A 16,398-nucleotide genomic window follows, 5' to 3' on the forward strand; every position below is an offset into this window, starting at 1 on the left:
ATATCTGAAGAAGATCCACAGACCCTGCTTCTAGCATGAACGTTTTAAACTGCTTGGGAGTTCACGTAACCAGACCTGGTACCATTCCAGAAGGCAAAACTGAAACAGTTTAGACAAGAGAAGCCAAATTTCACTTTTTGGCTTAGAATGTTTCTCCAGCCAAGAATCTGAGATGATGCTCATATCCCTAAAGGTTAATTTCCTGTTTCCTTTTTCTCTGAGCACAATAAATGCCTATTTCATTAGGTACTCCCCCTGTCCATAATGAGCACTCATGTAATCTTAGTTAATAAAATGAGGATTTATTCAACTTTCAGTTGTAATAAATAGCCATTATCTTTGCAGTGGGCCCCAGGCCCTGGTAAAAATGAAATAGTCTCTGTGATTGTTCAGCGGGAAAATGTTAAGTTGTCTCCTTTAGTTACAAAAGTGTATTTCGCCACTACTGTGCTGTAGTTTAAAGGCCTGAAACTGAATTTAGGTTCCACAGACACCTCAGTCTGTCATTAATATCTTAAAAATAAAGGCAAGGAAACACAAACAGCAGAGAAGCAGGTATAAGAAGAGGGGGTTTCCCTACACATGGCACTACGGACAAATCTGCTTTGAAGGAAGCCCAGAGCCCAGACACTTATTCAAAATCCCTCGCCCCCCGTTTTTGAAAGGACTGGGAGAGGCAGTACATTCAGCCATTTAGAGTTCCAGGGGAAAATTAGGGTCTCCAGGATTCTGATTTCCAAATGAAAAATAGATCAGCAGGAAACCAAGCCTTACCTAAACCTTTCCTCCTTCAGGCAGTTATAAACCTGGGGCAAGATGAGTACAGAAACAATGTAATGTCTTAGGCTACTTTTGTGAGTCATTTTTAAGACTTTAAAGTGTAAAGATAAGGAGGAAGGCCGTGAGGCTTCAGGTTCCCACAGCCTGGGAAGATGGCCGTTCGTTGGAACTGGGCTTGAAGAGGCAGAGAAGAGCTCCCGAGTGAAGCCAGCCCCACACAGGGGGGGGCCAGATGTCAGTCCCCTCGGCCTCCAGGACCCCTGGCCACTCCCTGCTCCTACCTGTCCTCACTGGTCTCTGCCAACCTGTTATTCATTATGGCCAAGGCCCCCACGCCCCCTGAGAATTCACTGTCCCTGCACAGCGTGCTGGCCCGGTGGGGGCAGCCGTTGGCTGTTTCAGACAGCTGCTTCTGTTGGATGGCTAGTGACACCTTGCTGGCCGCCAAGAAGTCCTTCATGGGGATCATCTCCCCTGAGAGACGCCGCCCGTCTGCGTCGCTCTCCGTCACCCTATCTGCTTCTATGGAGATGCTGCACTGGTTCTGGACGTGGCCCGGCATCACCACGTTCCTCCGCGACCGCAACAGTCTCCTCCGGCATTGCTGACGGCACCCACCGCCCATCTTCCTCAGCATCCAGTTCACAGACTGTTTGATGAGGACGGAGATGACGTTGAACAAGGAGTAGATGCAGCAGACGCCCATGAGGATGAAGGCGAAGTTGGCGAAGCGGTAGAGGCCTTGGCTGTCGTACTGGGCGTTCTGGCTGCTGACCAGGTCCCCGAAGCCAATGGTGCTGAAAGCCACGAAGCAGAAGTAGAGCGCGTCGAAGTAGCTCCAGCCCTCGATGGAGGCGTACATGGCGGAGGCGCAGCAGGAGATGAGCAGGGAGGCCGTGCACAGGATCAGCATGACGTAGTACACGGAGGGCTTCCAGCCAGCCGGGCCGCCCACCTCGTGCTTCCCCGGGTTCTTCGGGCTCTCCGGGGCCAGGGCCCCTCGTCTCCGGAGCTGCCGCTGGTGGCACAGTCTCATGACGTGGGCGATGACAGTGATCAGGCGCTCCAGGAAGAGGTTGAAGAACAAGATGGTGCTTGCACACCCAATGAGGCCGTAAAAGATCAGAAAGGTTTTTCCTCCTACTGTTGCTGGAGTTGTCATCCCAAACCCTGTAGGAGACAAAAATCAGAGGAGACAAGAATGAGGGAGGTCTTTGCTGTGAATGGGCTCTGGGTTGTGGTTTCGATGGTGGGCAAACGACCTGAAGAAATGGTTCCATAAATGCACCCAGTCCTAGCCTTGGTAGGAATGAGAGAATTCTCACTTCCTTTTGAAGATGCCAAGTGTTGTTCAGAGCTTTGCTTCTGAAAACCACTATCATGCAAATCATAAGGTACCTCTTCCTCCGGGGGGACCCAGGTTGTGGCAAACGGCTAGGTGATGAGAAGGCGGGCTGGGTTCCGGCCTCCCCTGCTGACTGCTGGATGCCCTGTACAGTACCCAAGCCCACAACCCCACTCAACAGACATTTTTCACACCAAGGCTCATACAAAGAAAGGGCTTATACAGACTCACTGGAATTCATTTCTCTTATAAACACATGCAGAAGAGTGCCCTTCCAGAAGCATGGACAGAACTAGAGAAAGGACAGATGTGGTCCCTGCCCTCATGGAGCTCTAGTCTAGGGAGGTAATTGTGACATTATGTGGCAAGTGTTGTGGAGGAGGTACAGGAGCAGCAGAGAGGGGAGCCCACCTCCGACCTGGGGATCTGGGAACACTAAGCAGGCGTGTGTTGGTGACGGGGATGTTTCAGGCAGAGAAACAGTGGGTACCAGCATAAATAGAAATGAGAAATTTGTTCAAGATTTTCCTATCTTTTCAACAAAATTCTTCAAACACACACCTCCTGCTTTGGGAGTGAAAGTGGAGGTGTTGGTTGTGACAGTTTGATAAAATAGTAAATGTCTCTCTTGCTTTTGCCTCTTATCGCTCAAAATTGCCACTTTTTAACCTTTCTGCCCATGCACACAGACACGTTACTAAGAATGCCATTTGTAGGACAATGGATGTTGCTGAGAAAAAGGAGAAATAGAACAGAGTAGTGATATACAGTATTTCTCACTAAGGGGCACACAGGGCTGGCCAGCCCACCCTGAGGGACGTGATGGGCTCCTTCCAAGCAAATGATTCAGTGACATGAGACGGGTGATTTGTTTGAGGGCATGGGTATCAAAGCCACTCTGAATAAACACCAGTCAAAAAATAAGTACTGATGAGCAGGCCTCTCTGGGTTCAGTTTTTTATGCCAATAAAACCTTCTTGTTTCCTTTTACTTTATTTTCAAGTTTAGTTTCCTAACTTGGGCCCTATTATCGGAATCTCAAGGGCTCACCCATTATCCTCTTTGCTGATAACACCCTACTTGTCTCCAAGCCCACATCTTTCTCTGTTGCCACAGCTCAGCTGCTGGCTGCCTCCCAGATCACCCTTGGAGGTGGTCAGATCAGACCTTGAGGTGGGTAGGCTTCTGGGATTACGACCTGCTGTCTCCTCAGGTAGAGCCAAGGGGCAACCTTTCCTAAACACCCCGGATACATACTGCGCTGCCATTTAGTTTTCCAATCAAGTTTTCCCTTCTCACCACACAGGGTCTATGTTAGGGCAGGAAATTAAAATCATATACCCAACAGACTAGAGGGAGACAGTGAATTCAGCTTTTCAGCTGGACGACACAAGCTGATTCAGTAAGGAAGGAGCCGGCACGAGGGAATAACTTCACTGGGAGTTACAGCTACGGCCCTTAATGGTACAAAGCAAATCAGACCCTCATCTCTTCTATGGAAACCCTCATTTTCAAAATTAAAGGCCCTCAGCAATTCTTGGCAGAGCAGGTCTCATTTACTGGGTATCTTCATTATGTAAAGAACTTGTCTTTGCTGTGTTTTCTCTTGTTAATGTCCTTAATTCTTATCCCTAAGCTCAAGTTGGAATGACATGGTTGAAGCGGTGGAGATTAAAGAAAAAGCATACTGAGTGTAATGACTGAGTCAAGAGCAATGCCCTGTTCTCCCCAGTCCAGAGGAAAAGGGGTGACCAAGGCGTCAGGAAATGAGTCTCTGGCTGTCTAAGGATGCTGGCGCATGACCTCTGGCTCGGTGAACATCCGGGGACCGCGTCTGCACCGTGAAGACAGGAAAATGAGAGTCGGAGCCCCTGCCCCAAAGCTGTAAGGCCAGGAGTACCGCCGCTCTCTTCGTTGGAAACAGAACTGAGGCAGCAAGCAGAAAAAAGGAGAAACACTTATCTGGGATTGATTATGGACTGGACAATATGCCAGAAACTGGATAAAGTCACTGAAAACAGGGAAGGCCCAGAAATAGTAGAAGGTGTGTGTGTGGGGGGGGGTAGGCGCTTGCCGACAACCAGAAGAGAACTTTCTCATGTAGCACAAGATTCAAACAGGCAAATGTTTCCTTTTCCAAAATCTTCCCTCTGACCCCAGAAGTCACTTCATCATTTTACTCCTGGAGAACAGCAGCAGCAGCAGTCAGAGGAGCTCTCAGCCAAAGGTAACAGCGATGATTTATTGAGCACCTGTTACGTTCAAGGGACTTGTCTTGCCAATGGGTTTCAGCTCCGGGCAAGCTCACTATGGATTCAATGTGACCAAAGAAATGACATAGAACATTCTTGGGGTGAAAGGGTTTATACCCAACTTTATTTCCACGGTGGCAGGTCAGTCGCTAGAATCTCGTCCACTCAGAGCGAGTCTGCAGGCAGCAAGCCGGTCTCTGCCTCTGAGTCCCTCTGTCCCCACAGCCGTCTCAGGCTCTGTCCTCGGCGCTGCCACCACTCCAGCCTCGGCTCTCTCGCAGCCATGCCACCATGTCGCCCAGAGCACTGGGCGGAGCTCTTTATGTAGAGTCAATAGCAACACATTGCCCACAGGTGTGTAGTGAGCTAGCCGACCAGGGCCAGGGGAGAATCCTGGCCACAGGAACCTTCACTTTCTGCACAGGACTACACTAGGCATTTGGCCACACAGTGGTGACCTAGACAGGTAAGGTCCTTGACCTTAAGGAGGCCAGCGTTCAGGCTGGGACAGAGAAGCTGCTTACCTACAAAACAAGGCATAGTGAGCCACGGACCAAAACAAAGGCCCGACGGAGTTACCCTGGCTTCAGGGTCCCAGCTGCAGCCTCCTTGGAGGGGACTGACTCGCACACACGGGTGCACTGCTGAAGCCAGCCGACAAGCTTGATAAGCTGCTTTTTCCAAAGAATGAGACTTCCAGTGATTTTATGACATGTTCCCGGGATTTAAAATATGTAGATTCTATCTTGTTCATGCGGTTTTATTAGAGAAAGGATATGCTGTAACCTTTGATTGATCACTGCCATCTTTTCAATCAGCAAAACTAAGAGAAAATGGTGGTGTCCGTGGAGGCAGTGGGAGACAGCCTCCTCGTGTGTGCCCCGAGGTGTGCCCGTAGCCGTTCCTGCCCCCAGAGCTTAAGGCGGTGTAAGCTGAGAACGCAGGCTTCTTCACAGAAAGCCTCCTTTGTGAGCCTAATAGCACTGAGCACTAAGGACGCGCTGGACTGGGAATAATAAGCCTCAGGGTCCTGCTTGGCAGAGGAGAAGGTCGCAGGCCTTATCCAGGGCCTGCCGCCTACCAACCATCACTGACTCCTCAGGCCTGTGCTGGGGGGCTGGGTGTTCATTACTAGTCCGGTTCAGGGGTAAGAAGACTACAAAAGCTACGCAACTTACTGAAGGTGTAAAGCCAGAATTAGAACCTAGATTAGTTTTGTCTCCCAGGCCTTTCCAGCCGACTACTAAGAGAGGGCAAGCCACTGCCCAGTGTACTCACCGGAGGGAGAAAGGAGGGAGGGCAATGAACCCCGTGTCTATAGTGCCGTGCTTTGCATAGGCGCCCAGACCCCAAATCTGCCAATCTGGAACTAAAATCAGGGGACTGGTTGGCAGCAGAAACTGAAACCCTACAATTTTCATTTACTAAAACACACGTTTCTGAATGTATGCACGCCTCTTCCAACAAGCAATGTAATTAAATCTGTTTAAAAAACCTGTTTCACCCCATGAATTTCGGTCTCCTTGTATTTCACAGGCACACAGATGAAACTGATTGTCAACATGGTGCTTTTCCATATACGATTTTTTCCCTGTGCTGCAAGCCCAAGGTCTTCTGATTTGTGTGCAACCCCTGATCTGGGAGATGAGCTGGCTGATTGGGGGCTGGGGACTAGGGAAGACCTCCTGGCAGTCTACTTTAGTCCAGTGTCTTTAAACCATTTCAGATCTATTTTAATGTGACTGTAATGACTCAGGCAGCTTCTGGGACCAAGCCACGTTCCTTGGTGTCCCTGGGGCCAGAATGAAGCAACCAGGGGTCCCATTCAACCCCAACAGAGCCCTTCATTCAGATATGAAGAGAGGAAAGCAGGCCAGCAGTCTCCCAGCCTTTTAGCACATGCTATCAACTACATATTCTTCTGAAACATTTAGTAGTAAAAAATTGAAAAGCTTTGCCTATATTTTTCAAACCACAAAGGTAGGGAGGATAAACCCTCATTTCCTAGTTTCTGCAACTGTCAACATTTTGCCAATCATGTTTCTCCTATCCCACCCCAGTCCCCTTATATGGGGGAGTATTTTAAAGTAAATCCCAGACATCATGCCATTTCATACATTAATAATGATGTATCTGTAACTAACAAGGATTTTATTTTCTCAACCTAACCACATGTCACTATCATACCTGCCAAAATTAACACTAATTCCTTAAAACCAAATACTACCCAGTCCATATTCAAATTTCTCAAAAATATCTTTTTATAGACCATCTGTATGAGTCAGGATCCTCACAAAGTCCGTGCATTATATCTTTTAAGTCTCTTTTATTTAACTGTCTCCCCTCCAATTACTTATGCCTTTGATTTGCTGGGTAATATGACTTGCAGACTTGGATCACAATTTTCTTCTAGAAACATTTGAAAAAAATGATGACTATATACTATGAAAGTACCCTTAGACACAGCAGCAAATCTCAAGCATGGCATGGGGACATATAAATTGGTATAAACTGTCTAAAAAGCAATTTTGGAATACGTATCAGACATCTTAAAAATACATCTTCTTTTCTGGTTCTCTATTTTTAGGAATATATTCGAAAAAGCATCAGAAATGTAACTAATTATGTACATTGATGTTCACCATGTCTTTACTTTTCATAATGAAAATCCTTTGCAACCTAAATGACAGATAATAGGGAAATGACTAAAGTAGCCATTAAAATTATACATACAAAGAGGTTTTAATGACTGGGGAAAATGGTAAGCCAAGAAAAGCAGAACCAGAGTGTCCTCACTTCACAAGCCCGAGCTTGGTACATGGGGCAGCCTCATTAAATATTTGTTGCGTGGAGGTATAAACTACATGAAATATATTTATGCAGCTATATATATGAAGTTGCTTGGGCTGCCAGTAACAGCAAGTCATACATGGAAGCACAGATTATCTCATAGAACATTACATTTAGAGATAGGACAGCTCCAGGGATGGTTCACTGGACAGCCTTAGAACGTGACCTATGGACTAAGACCCTTTCACCTCTCGGGCTCTGGCCCTGCCAGCATGTGCACAAGTTCCCCTCGTGCCAACAGCTTTAGGCATTACCTCCTCACACACTCATGTCTGGACTTAGAAAATGTTGTGTTCCTGCCCTGATTATGCCTTGATAAGGGCAGAGAATCCTTTCCAGAAATCTCCTGGCAAAATCCCCATTACATATCATTAATCAGCACCAGGTCACACACCCAATTCTCAAACCAATTATCTACAAGAGGAATGGATTTTCTCTTAGACTGGCCAGGATTTACCGGACTCCCACGGGGGAGAGATGGACCCCAGGACTGCCAATGGCCACCACAAACATACATAGAAAAAAACACAATGAAGGGAAAGAGACAAAATTCTTAACCAGGTTATCTCAGGGTGGTGATAATATGGGTGACTGAATTTTTCCTAATGCTTTACATCTTTCATTACTTTTAAGCTGAGAAAAATAAGTTAAAATATTCTGGAAGGTTTCCTTAGATGGCAGGCAAACACCCACCCAGAAGAAACCTCTCTCTTTGATTCATTCTTCTCAATACACCAAGAAATCAATGTCTAACTTGCATTAGCTTTTTCATGGTCTTTTTGATTTAGAAAACTTAATCCTCTTTGTGTGGGATGAAAATTACATAGAGCTTTGTGGGTGCTTTTTAAAAAGACCCTCACATTTCAACTGGGATGGAAAAGTGGAAGAACAGACCCCATGGATTTTTCTTAGTGGGACTGTGTGGCATGGAGGGTTTCCAATGATCTCACCAGGCATATTGTCTTTCCTTGGGTTGAGAACCACAGCTGTTAGAGCTGCGAGGGACTACACAGCATTCTAGACACGCCTTCTCTGTTACAAGTGGGAAAACTGAGGTGCCAATAGGCCAGGCAATCTTCATAAGGGGCGGAGGCGTGGCCTGAATCTAGGTTCTTCATCCAGATTGCCGTCCTTCGCCCATGTTGCCTGTGCTCCCATCCCTGTAAGCACCTGCTGTTCCTCTTATTAAGAGGAGAAGCCTATTTCTCTTCCCCTTGAATCTTGAATGACCTTGAGACTTGCTCTGACCAATGTTGTGGAAAGTGATGTTCGAGGCTTAGAGGGGAAGGAGGTGTCTTGCCAATGGGTTTCAGCCCCCAGACAAATTCATTATGGATTCATTGAGACCGAAAAATGACAATGGAATGTTCTTGGGGTGAAAGGTTTATATACAACTTTACTCCCATGGTGGCAGGTCAATCACTAGAATCCTGTCCACCCAGAGCGAGTCTGCATGCAGCAAGCCAGGCTCTGCCTCTGGCCTCTCTGCCCCTGCAGCCGTCTCAGTCTCTGTCCTCCATGCTGCCACCCTCCAGCCTCTGCTCTCCTGCAGCTGTACAGCCATGCAGCCATGCCACCGTGTTGCCCAGGGCACTGGGCACAACTCTTTATATAGAGTCAATAACAACGTATTACTCACACATGTTTAGTGAGCAAGCCGACCCGGGCCAGGTGAGAATCCTGGCCATAGGAACCTTCACTTTCTCCACAAAGTCTAGCAGTTTTATATTTCTCCCTGGATCCCTGAGCCACCTCCTAAGAAGTGTGACCACTCAGTTAGAGAGAGAGGCCCAGCCCTCCCCAGCCTTTCTGGCCTCTCCAGATATTGAATAAATCCATCTTGGACATTCCAGCCCCAGTCAAACTCGCAGCTGAATAGTCTCATGAGTTACACCAGCTGATACCTCATGGAGCCAAAGAACCACCAGTGAGCTTAGCAGAGCCACAGAATTGTGAGAAATGCCCATGAACGTTTTTAAGCCACAGATTTGGGGAGATTTGCTACACAGCAACAGATGATGAAATGTCTTTTCTCTGGGACTTGCAATTTTTTCAACAGGCATCTTCTTCCCCCCCCACCTCCAACTCTTCCCTCTATTCTTCCTTGATAATTGGGTGTAAGGACCTTAAAGGAGCTTCAAGAAGAGGCCTACAAGGGGTTGGAAATTTAGTGGAAATTCCATTTGTAAATCAAGCAAACTGTTGAGCCTGTTTGATATTAAGAACAGATACCAATAGGCCCTGAGGGTGCTGGAAGGGTGGGATGAAGGGGGCATTCTACTGTTGATACATATTTGGGTTATTTCCAGTTTGGGGCTATTATGGACAGTGTTTCTACAAACCTTCTAAAACAGATGTACACATTTCCCTTGGATACATGTACTCAGGAGTGGAACTGGTGATTCATGAGACACGTACATATTCAGCAAAGTGGATGTACTGGCTTACCCTGCCCTCATCAATTCTTGAAAGTTCCAGTTCCTTCGTATTCTTGCCAATATTCACTTTAACTATCCTGGTGGGTACACAGTGGTTAGTTAGTATTTCCCTGATGTCTACCAAGTTGTTCAGCTTTTCATATATTTTGTGGTCATTTGGGCATCTTATTTAGCACCTGTTCAATTATTTTGCCCATTTCCTTTTTTTCCCTGTTGACTTCTAGGTGACATGGAAACAATGAAGCTCTAAGCCTCAACTGCTGCAGTCAAGGGTCCCAGGTTTTCTCAGTGAATTTACTGCTTCATTTGTGTAAGGGTGTTGGGTTGTGTGGATAAAGTGAAGGTTCCTGTGGCCAGGATTCTCACCAGGCCCTGGTTGGCTAGCTCACTACACACGTGTGGGCAATAAGTCATTATTGACTCTATATAAAGAGCTCTACCCAGTGCTCTGGGCAACAGGGTGGCACGGCTGCAAGGCTGCAGGAGATCAGAGACAAGACTGGAGTAGTGGCAGCACCCAGGACAGAGACTGAGACGGCTGCAGGGTGTGGAGGGGGGAGAGGCCCAGAGGCAGAGACTGGCTTCCTGTATGCACACTTGCTCTGAGTGGATGGGATTCTAGTGACAGACCTGTTACCATGGGAATAAAGTTGGGAATAAACCCTTTCACCCCAAGAACACTCTACTGCCATTTCTTTGGTCACATTGAATCCATAGTGAACTTGCCTGGGGTTGAAACCCACTGGCAAGACAGGTTGCATGCAATCTGTTTGGCCAACCTTATATCTTGCATGGCAGACATCACTTCTTCAATGGAGAATTATTTCTAACATTTCTTATGCTAGCCAATATTCCCTATGGTGTAGATTTTGATACTATAGTGCTTAATAGCCTCCTATTGAGAATGGTTTCTAGAAAAGGCACTTCTACAGACTGCTAACTGCCTCTCAAGCATGAATCAAAGTTAACTTAAAAACACACTTTCTTGTTTATAATGAAGTACTTCATGATAAGTGACTCAGACAACGTAATAACACAAGAAAACGCTTATGTTAACACCCTGTCAGGAATTTTATCTGACAAACCAGGGCTTGAACCTGATAATTGGAAGGTGTAGTTTTGCCTCAAATGCTGAAACACCCTGTAGGAAATAACTCCCATTCATCTCACACTTGGGTAATCCCAGCACACCAGGAGACAGAAGGCAAAGGTATAAACTAATGACTCAAAATCCTTTATCATGATCTGAAACTTTTAAAAGTCACTCCTTTCCCATGCCAAACACTGTTGAGTTCTACAAGATAGAATTCTGCCAATAAACAGTTTTGGTTCAATGGGATTTCACCCTGCACCACATCCGTGTTCACCATCATCTTCCTTCCACCATAAGCTAAAATAAGCAGTCCCTATTAGTTATTAAAATCAAGCTAAAAATGTCTGTCTTCTGGCATGGTTCTTTCTTCACAAGCAACCACTGGAAAATTACCAAGAAGGAACAATAGCATCTGTAACTACTCTTCTCTGGGCCTCTGTGGGTCTTCCCTGGAGGTCTGGCAACATGCCCTGTGGCTCCTGTGTGCATTATGGATCAAGTCTGTTCAGGAGCACCTCAGGGGAGTCCTGCAGGGGAGGAGCTGTCCTGCGGAGGGGCTCCTGCATTCCATCCAGGGGCTGCGTCCAAGCCCTGCCTATTCCCTTACCTATTTGGAAATGAGCTGGAGGGACAGGTGACAAGATGAAGTTAAAGTAAACTGATATTTACTGCATGGTCAGATGGGTAAAACCTTGTCATAACAATTTGCATTAAATGTTTAGAAGATTGGACCCTGTCTCTTCACAGAAGGAAAATACAGCCTGTTAGTAATTCTTTAAAAAACACATATGGGGAGAGAACCAAGATGGCAGCATGAGTAGAGCAGCAGAAATCTCCTCCCAAAACCATATATATTTTTGAAAATACAACAAGTACAACTAATCCTAAAATAGAGACCAGAAGACACAGCCAGACTACATCCACACCCGCAAGAACCCAGCGCCTTGCAAAGGGGGTAAGATACAAGCTGCAGCCCGGCAGGACCCGAGCGCCCCTCACCCCAGCTCCAGGCAGGAGGAAAGGAGTCAGAGCGGGGAGGGAGAGGGAGCCCAGGGCTGCTAAACACCCAGCCCCAGCCATCCGGACCAGAGCACAGACACAGTGCATGCGTGGGGTCCTGGATACTGGGGAAACAGGACAGTAAGACCTGTGAGTGGGTCCTGCAGCTGGCACTCCCGGGACAAAGAAAAGCAAGTGCTTTTTGAAAGTCTTAAAGGGACAGGGACCCCACAGCTGGACAGAAGTACCCCGGGACACTTAGCCCAGCAGCTGGGAATCCCAGGAAACTCTGGGCGCCCGAACTCCCACAGCGCAGCTTGGAGGCCCCTCACGGAGATAAACAGCCTCCCTGCCGTTTCCCCTCTAATGCAGCTCCGCCATATTGGAGCAGCAGCTGGAGGCAGGCCACACCCACAGCAACTGCAGAGTTAAATAAACTCCATAGTGGCTGGGCAAGATCAGAAGCCCCATCTGCACGCAGCTGCCCAGCACAAGCCGTAGAGGCCGCTGTTCTCCCAGGAGAGGAAGGCCATAAACTGGCAAGAAGGGACTTTCTTTTACCCAACACATGCGCCAGCTCCCCACAAATATATCTATTGCCATGAAAAGGCAGAAGAAATTGATACAGACAAAGATCACAGAGGCAAACCCTGAGAAGGAGATAGACCTAACCAGTCTTCCTGAAAAAGAATTAAAAATAAAGCTCATAACCATGCTGATGGAGCTGCAGAGAAATATGCAAGAGCTAAGGAATGAAGTCCAGAGGGAGATTACAGAAATGAAACAATCTCTGGATGGATTTATAAACAGAATGGAAAAGATGCAAGAGGCCATTGATGGAATAGAAACCAGAGAACAGGAACGCATAGAAGCTGACACAGAGAGAGATAAAAGGATCTCCAGGAATGAAACAATATTAAGAGAACTGTGTGACCAATCCAAAAGGAACAATATCCGCATTATAGGGGTACCAGAAGAAGAAGAGAGAGAGAAAGGGATAGAAAGAGTATTTGAAGAAATAATTGCTGAAAAATTCCCCAAACTGGGGGAGAAAATAATCAATCAGACCATGGAAATACACAGAACTCCCAACAGAAAGGACCCAAGGAGGACAACACCAAGACACATAATAATTAAAATGGCAAAGATCAAGGACAAGGACAGAGTTTTAAAGGCAGCTAGAGAGAAAAAGTTCACCTACAAAGGAAAACTCATCAGGCTATCATCAGACTTCTCAACAGAAACCTTACAGGCCAGAAGAGAATGGCATGATATATTTAATGCAATGAAACAGAAGGGCCTTGAACCAAGAATACTGTCCAGCACGACTATCATTTAAATATGAAGGAGGGATTAAGCAATTCCCAGACAAGCAAAAGCTGAGGGAATTTGCCTCCCACAAACCACCTCTACAGGGTATTTTAGAGGGACTGCTCTAGATGGGAGCACTTCTAAAACTAAATAGATGTCACCAGAGAAAATAAAATCACAGCAAAGAAAGCAGACCAACCAAATACTAACTTAAGGCAAAAAATAAAATCAACTACCCACAAAAGCAGTTAAAGGAAGCACAAAAGAGCACAGAATAAAACAATCAACATATAAAGAACGGACGAGGAGGAGTAAGAAGGGAGAAAAATAAAAAATGACCAGACAGTGTCTAAAATAGCTCAATAAGTGAGTTAAGTTAGACAGTAAGATACTAAAGAAGCTAACCTTGAACCTTTGGCAACCACGAATCTAAAGCCTGCAACGGCAGTAAGTACATATCTTTCAATAATCACCCTAAATGTAAATGGACTGAATGCACCAATCAAAAGACACAGAATAATAGAATGGATAAAAAAGCAAGACCCATCTCTATGCTGCTTACAAGAGACTCACCTCAAACCCAAAGACTATAGGAACAAAGAAAGACTGAAGGAACAAAACAGCAGCAGAATCATAGAACCTAAGAATGGACTAACAGTTACCAAAGGGAAAGGGACTGGGGAGAAAGGGAGGGAAGGGAGGGATAAGGGTGGGGAAAAAGAAAGGGGACATCACGATTAGCATGTATAATGTGGAGGGGGGCACACGGGGAGGGCTGTGCAACACAGAGAAGACAAGTAGTGATTCTACAGCATCTTACTACGCTGATGGACAGTGACTGTAATGGGGTTTGTGGGGGGGACTTGGTGAAGAGGGGAGCCTAGTAAACATAATACTCTTTATGTAATTGTAGATTAATGACAACAAAATTAATTAATTAATTAATTAAAAATAAATAAAATAAAATAAAAAGCTGCAGACTAGTCAACTTAATTAAAAAAAAATAGTGGAAAAAAAAAAACACATATGGGAGTGCCAGAGCAGTGATGAGAAATGTAAAAGAAACTTGGGGTAATGAGAAACTGGGACAAGTACCTGAGGACACAGGTGCGGGAGGAGTCAGGGCTGTGTGCACGCTGCGTGAGAAGGGGAGGTCATCTGTGCTTCACAAGCTAGCCAAAGCCAGGATAAATCTTTATAAATCGTCTAAAGAAAGTGTTTAAGGAGAGAGGCTTAAAATATGAAGATCAAGTGTTTGCCATCAAAATTTACTTCCTTCTGGATCATTTCTCGATGCTGAGGTGAGAACTATTGGCAGGCAAGTGCTGACACGACAGTCAAAAAAGGCAATATTTCAATATTTATTGGTTTCCAAAAGCTGTGCTAAGGTCATGGGTGGGTGGAGGGTAAACAAGAGATAGTTTCTGCTCCTCCAGAAGCATCAAATCATGTCCAGGAGATAAAGAACTTTCTAGAAACCACACACAAGAAGGAAGCTTGCACCAGGTTGCTTATCAAATCAAGTAAACTCCTTCTCTGAGGCCACCTGCCTATGACAGAAAAGATGGATGGAAAACTTTGGCCAAGGCTCGGGGAGGATGGAAGATCTAATCACACGTTTATTTACAGTATGAAAAGTAACTGGAAAGTGAATGAGATGGAAGGAAACTGGTTACATAGCACAGAACTCCTGAACTTTACACACTGTAAATTCCTCAAGGAGCTTGTTCACCTGGGGATGTCCAGGCCTCGCCCCCAGAGATTCTGATTCTGGGAACTGAATGGGGCCAGAAAACCTGCCCTGGAAACCAGCACCCACAGTGATTGTAATACAACGACCACGAGTCCCACTCCAGGAAAATTCTAAAGCATGACCCCCCAATTTCCCTGCCAAAGCCCAGCAAGGGTTATGATATCCCTGGGGTCCTCGAGGCAAAGGCAGCCCTATTTCTTGTGTATGTTAATATGTGATGCAGAAAATGTTCCAGATGGTACATCACCTCAAAATGAGTCGCCTTCTGGAGCTCTGGGTCCACTGTGGGGCCACGACAGCTGCAGCCATGATGGCGGTGGCCCCTCTCCCTTCAGACTGAAATGACTTCCCAAGTATTTAAGGATTTTTTACTTCATACATTACCTATCATGATGAAGGAAATGAAGAGAAGGAAGAGCTACTTATCAGCCAACCCACCTTCTGGAATGGAACGAGGCGGACTCTGTTCGCTGCTTACTTTTGTAAAAGGAGGTCATGGATTACTGGGGTGGGGTGGGGTGGGAGGGAGATGCAGGAGTGTGACTGAGGGCTGAGGAGGGCGCTAGTTCTACATCAGCTTTCTGTGCGGACATTTGCTGAGCACCCGCCGGCGTGGCGGCCCGCCTTCGGGAGGGACTAGGCCCAGAGGCCAAGTTCTCGGTGGTGCGTCTCGACTGTGGTCCCTGAGCCACTGCTTCCAGAACGGTCTGAGGAGCTTTTTGATGTAGACCCCTGAGCCTTACTGGAGCAGTATCTTTGGAGCTGGGCCCAGTTCCCTGCCTGGATATCAGTGATTATCCTACAGCTGGAAAATCACTGTCCTAGAGTTTTCCATTCAAGGAAGGATTGCTCAGGGACTTAACAGACCAAAGAGAGACTGGCAATAATTTCCCACTTTCAGGAAACTTATAGCAGCACTTTTTTTTTTTTTTGCAATTATACAGTTGATGACTGCATATCTAGTGATGAGAAAGAAATGGAAATTGATTGATTTTAGGAATTTCTTCCTTCATTTTATGATCTACTGGTGCTTGAGTCCTGTAAGAGTGGTAAAACTTTTTGGGTCCTTAAACACAGGCCACTTGACTGTATTCCAGTTTCTTGAGGCAGGTAGAATGGTATGATAGAGGATGATACAGAATGAGGCGTGGATTAGGACAGATTAGAAGATTAATAGACATTGGTTAGAATGAAGATGCTAACGATGATGTCAGCTTTCATGTCCGGAGCACTCACTCCAAGCCAGCCACTACTTTTGTAGTATTTTCTACAAAATCACTTCTCCAATCCTGCCATCATTGTGAAGTAGGAATATTATTTCCCCTCTTACATGTATGAGAAATCTCAAGTACAGAGAGGTCAAGAAACTTGCTCAAAGTCATGCAGCCAGCTAGTTAAGGGGCCTGGGTTCTACTTCAGACTACTGGTAACCTGTGTGTGATGGTCACAACTTATTCCGGTTGTCCCTTTGGTAAAATTTGGTAAGATAGGTGGCTCACATGAACTCTAAGGACCTTCAAATTGCAATATGCTGTGATTTTGGTGTGCGGAGCATGATTCTAAGCTCATCCTGTGTA

The 16,398-nt window shown here is 46.1% G+C and overlaps 1 protein-coding gene across 1 annotated transcript in view; it reads right to left on the reverse strand.

Moving 5' to 3' along the window:
* Positions 1-296: 296 nt before the first annotated feature.
* The window catches only part of KCNK13 (potassium two pore domain channel subfamily K member 13), a 102,191-nt gene continuing 86,089 nt past the window's right edge, over positions 297-16,398 (reverse strand). The window contains exon 2 of the mRNA XM_036882491.2: positions 297-1,950. Coding sequence (XP_036738386.1) covers positions 1,058-1,950 — 893 coding nt within the window. The 3' untranslated portion in view covers positions 297-1,057. The remainder of the gene's footprint in view (positions 1,951-16,398) is intronic.

The sequence above is a fragment of the Manis pentadactyla genome, chromosome 11 (assembly GCF_030020395.1).
Source record: "Manis pentadactyla isolate mManPen7 chromosome 11, mManPen7.hap1, whole genome shotgun sequence".
NCBI classification, from domain to species: Eukaryota; Metazoa; Chordata; class Mammalia; order Pholidota; family Manidae; genus Manis; species Manis pentadactyla.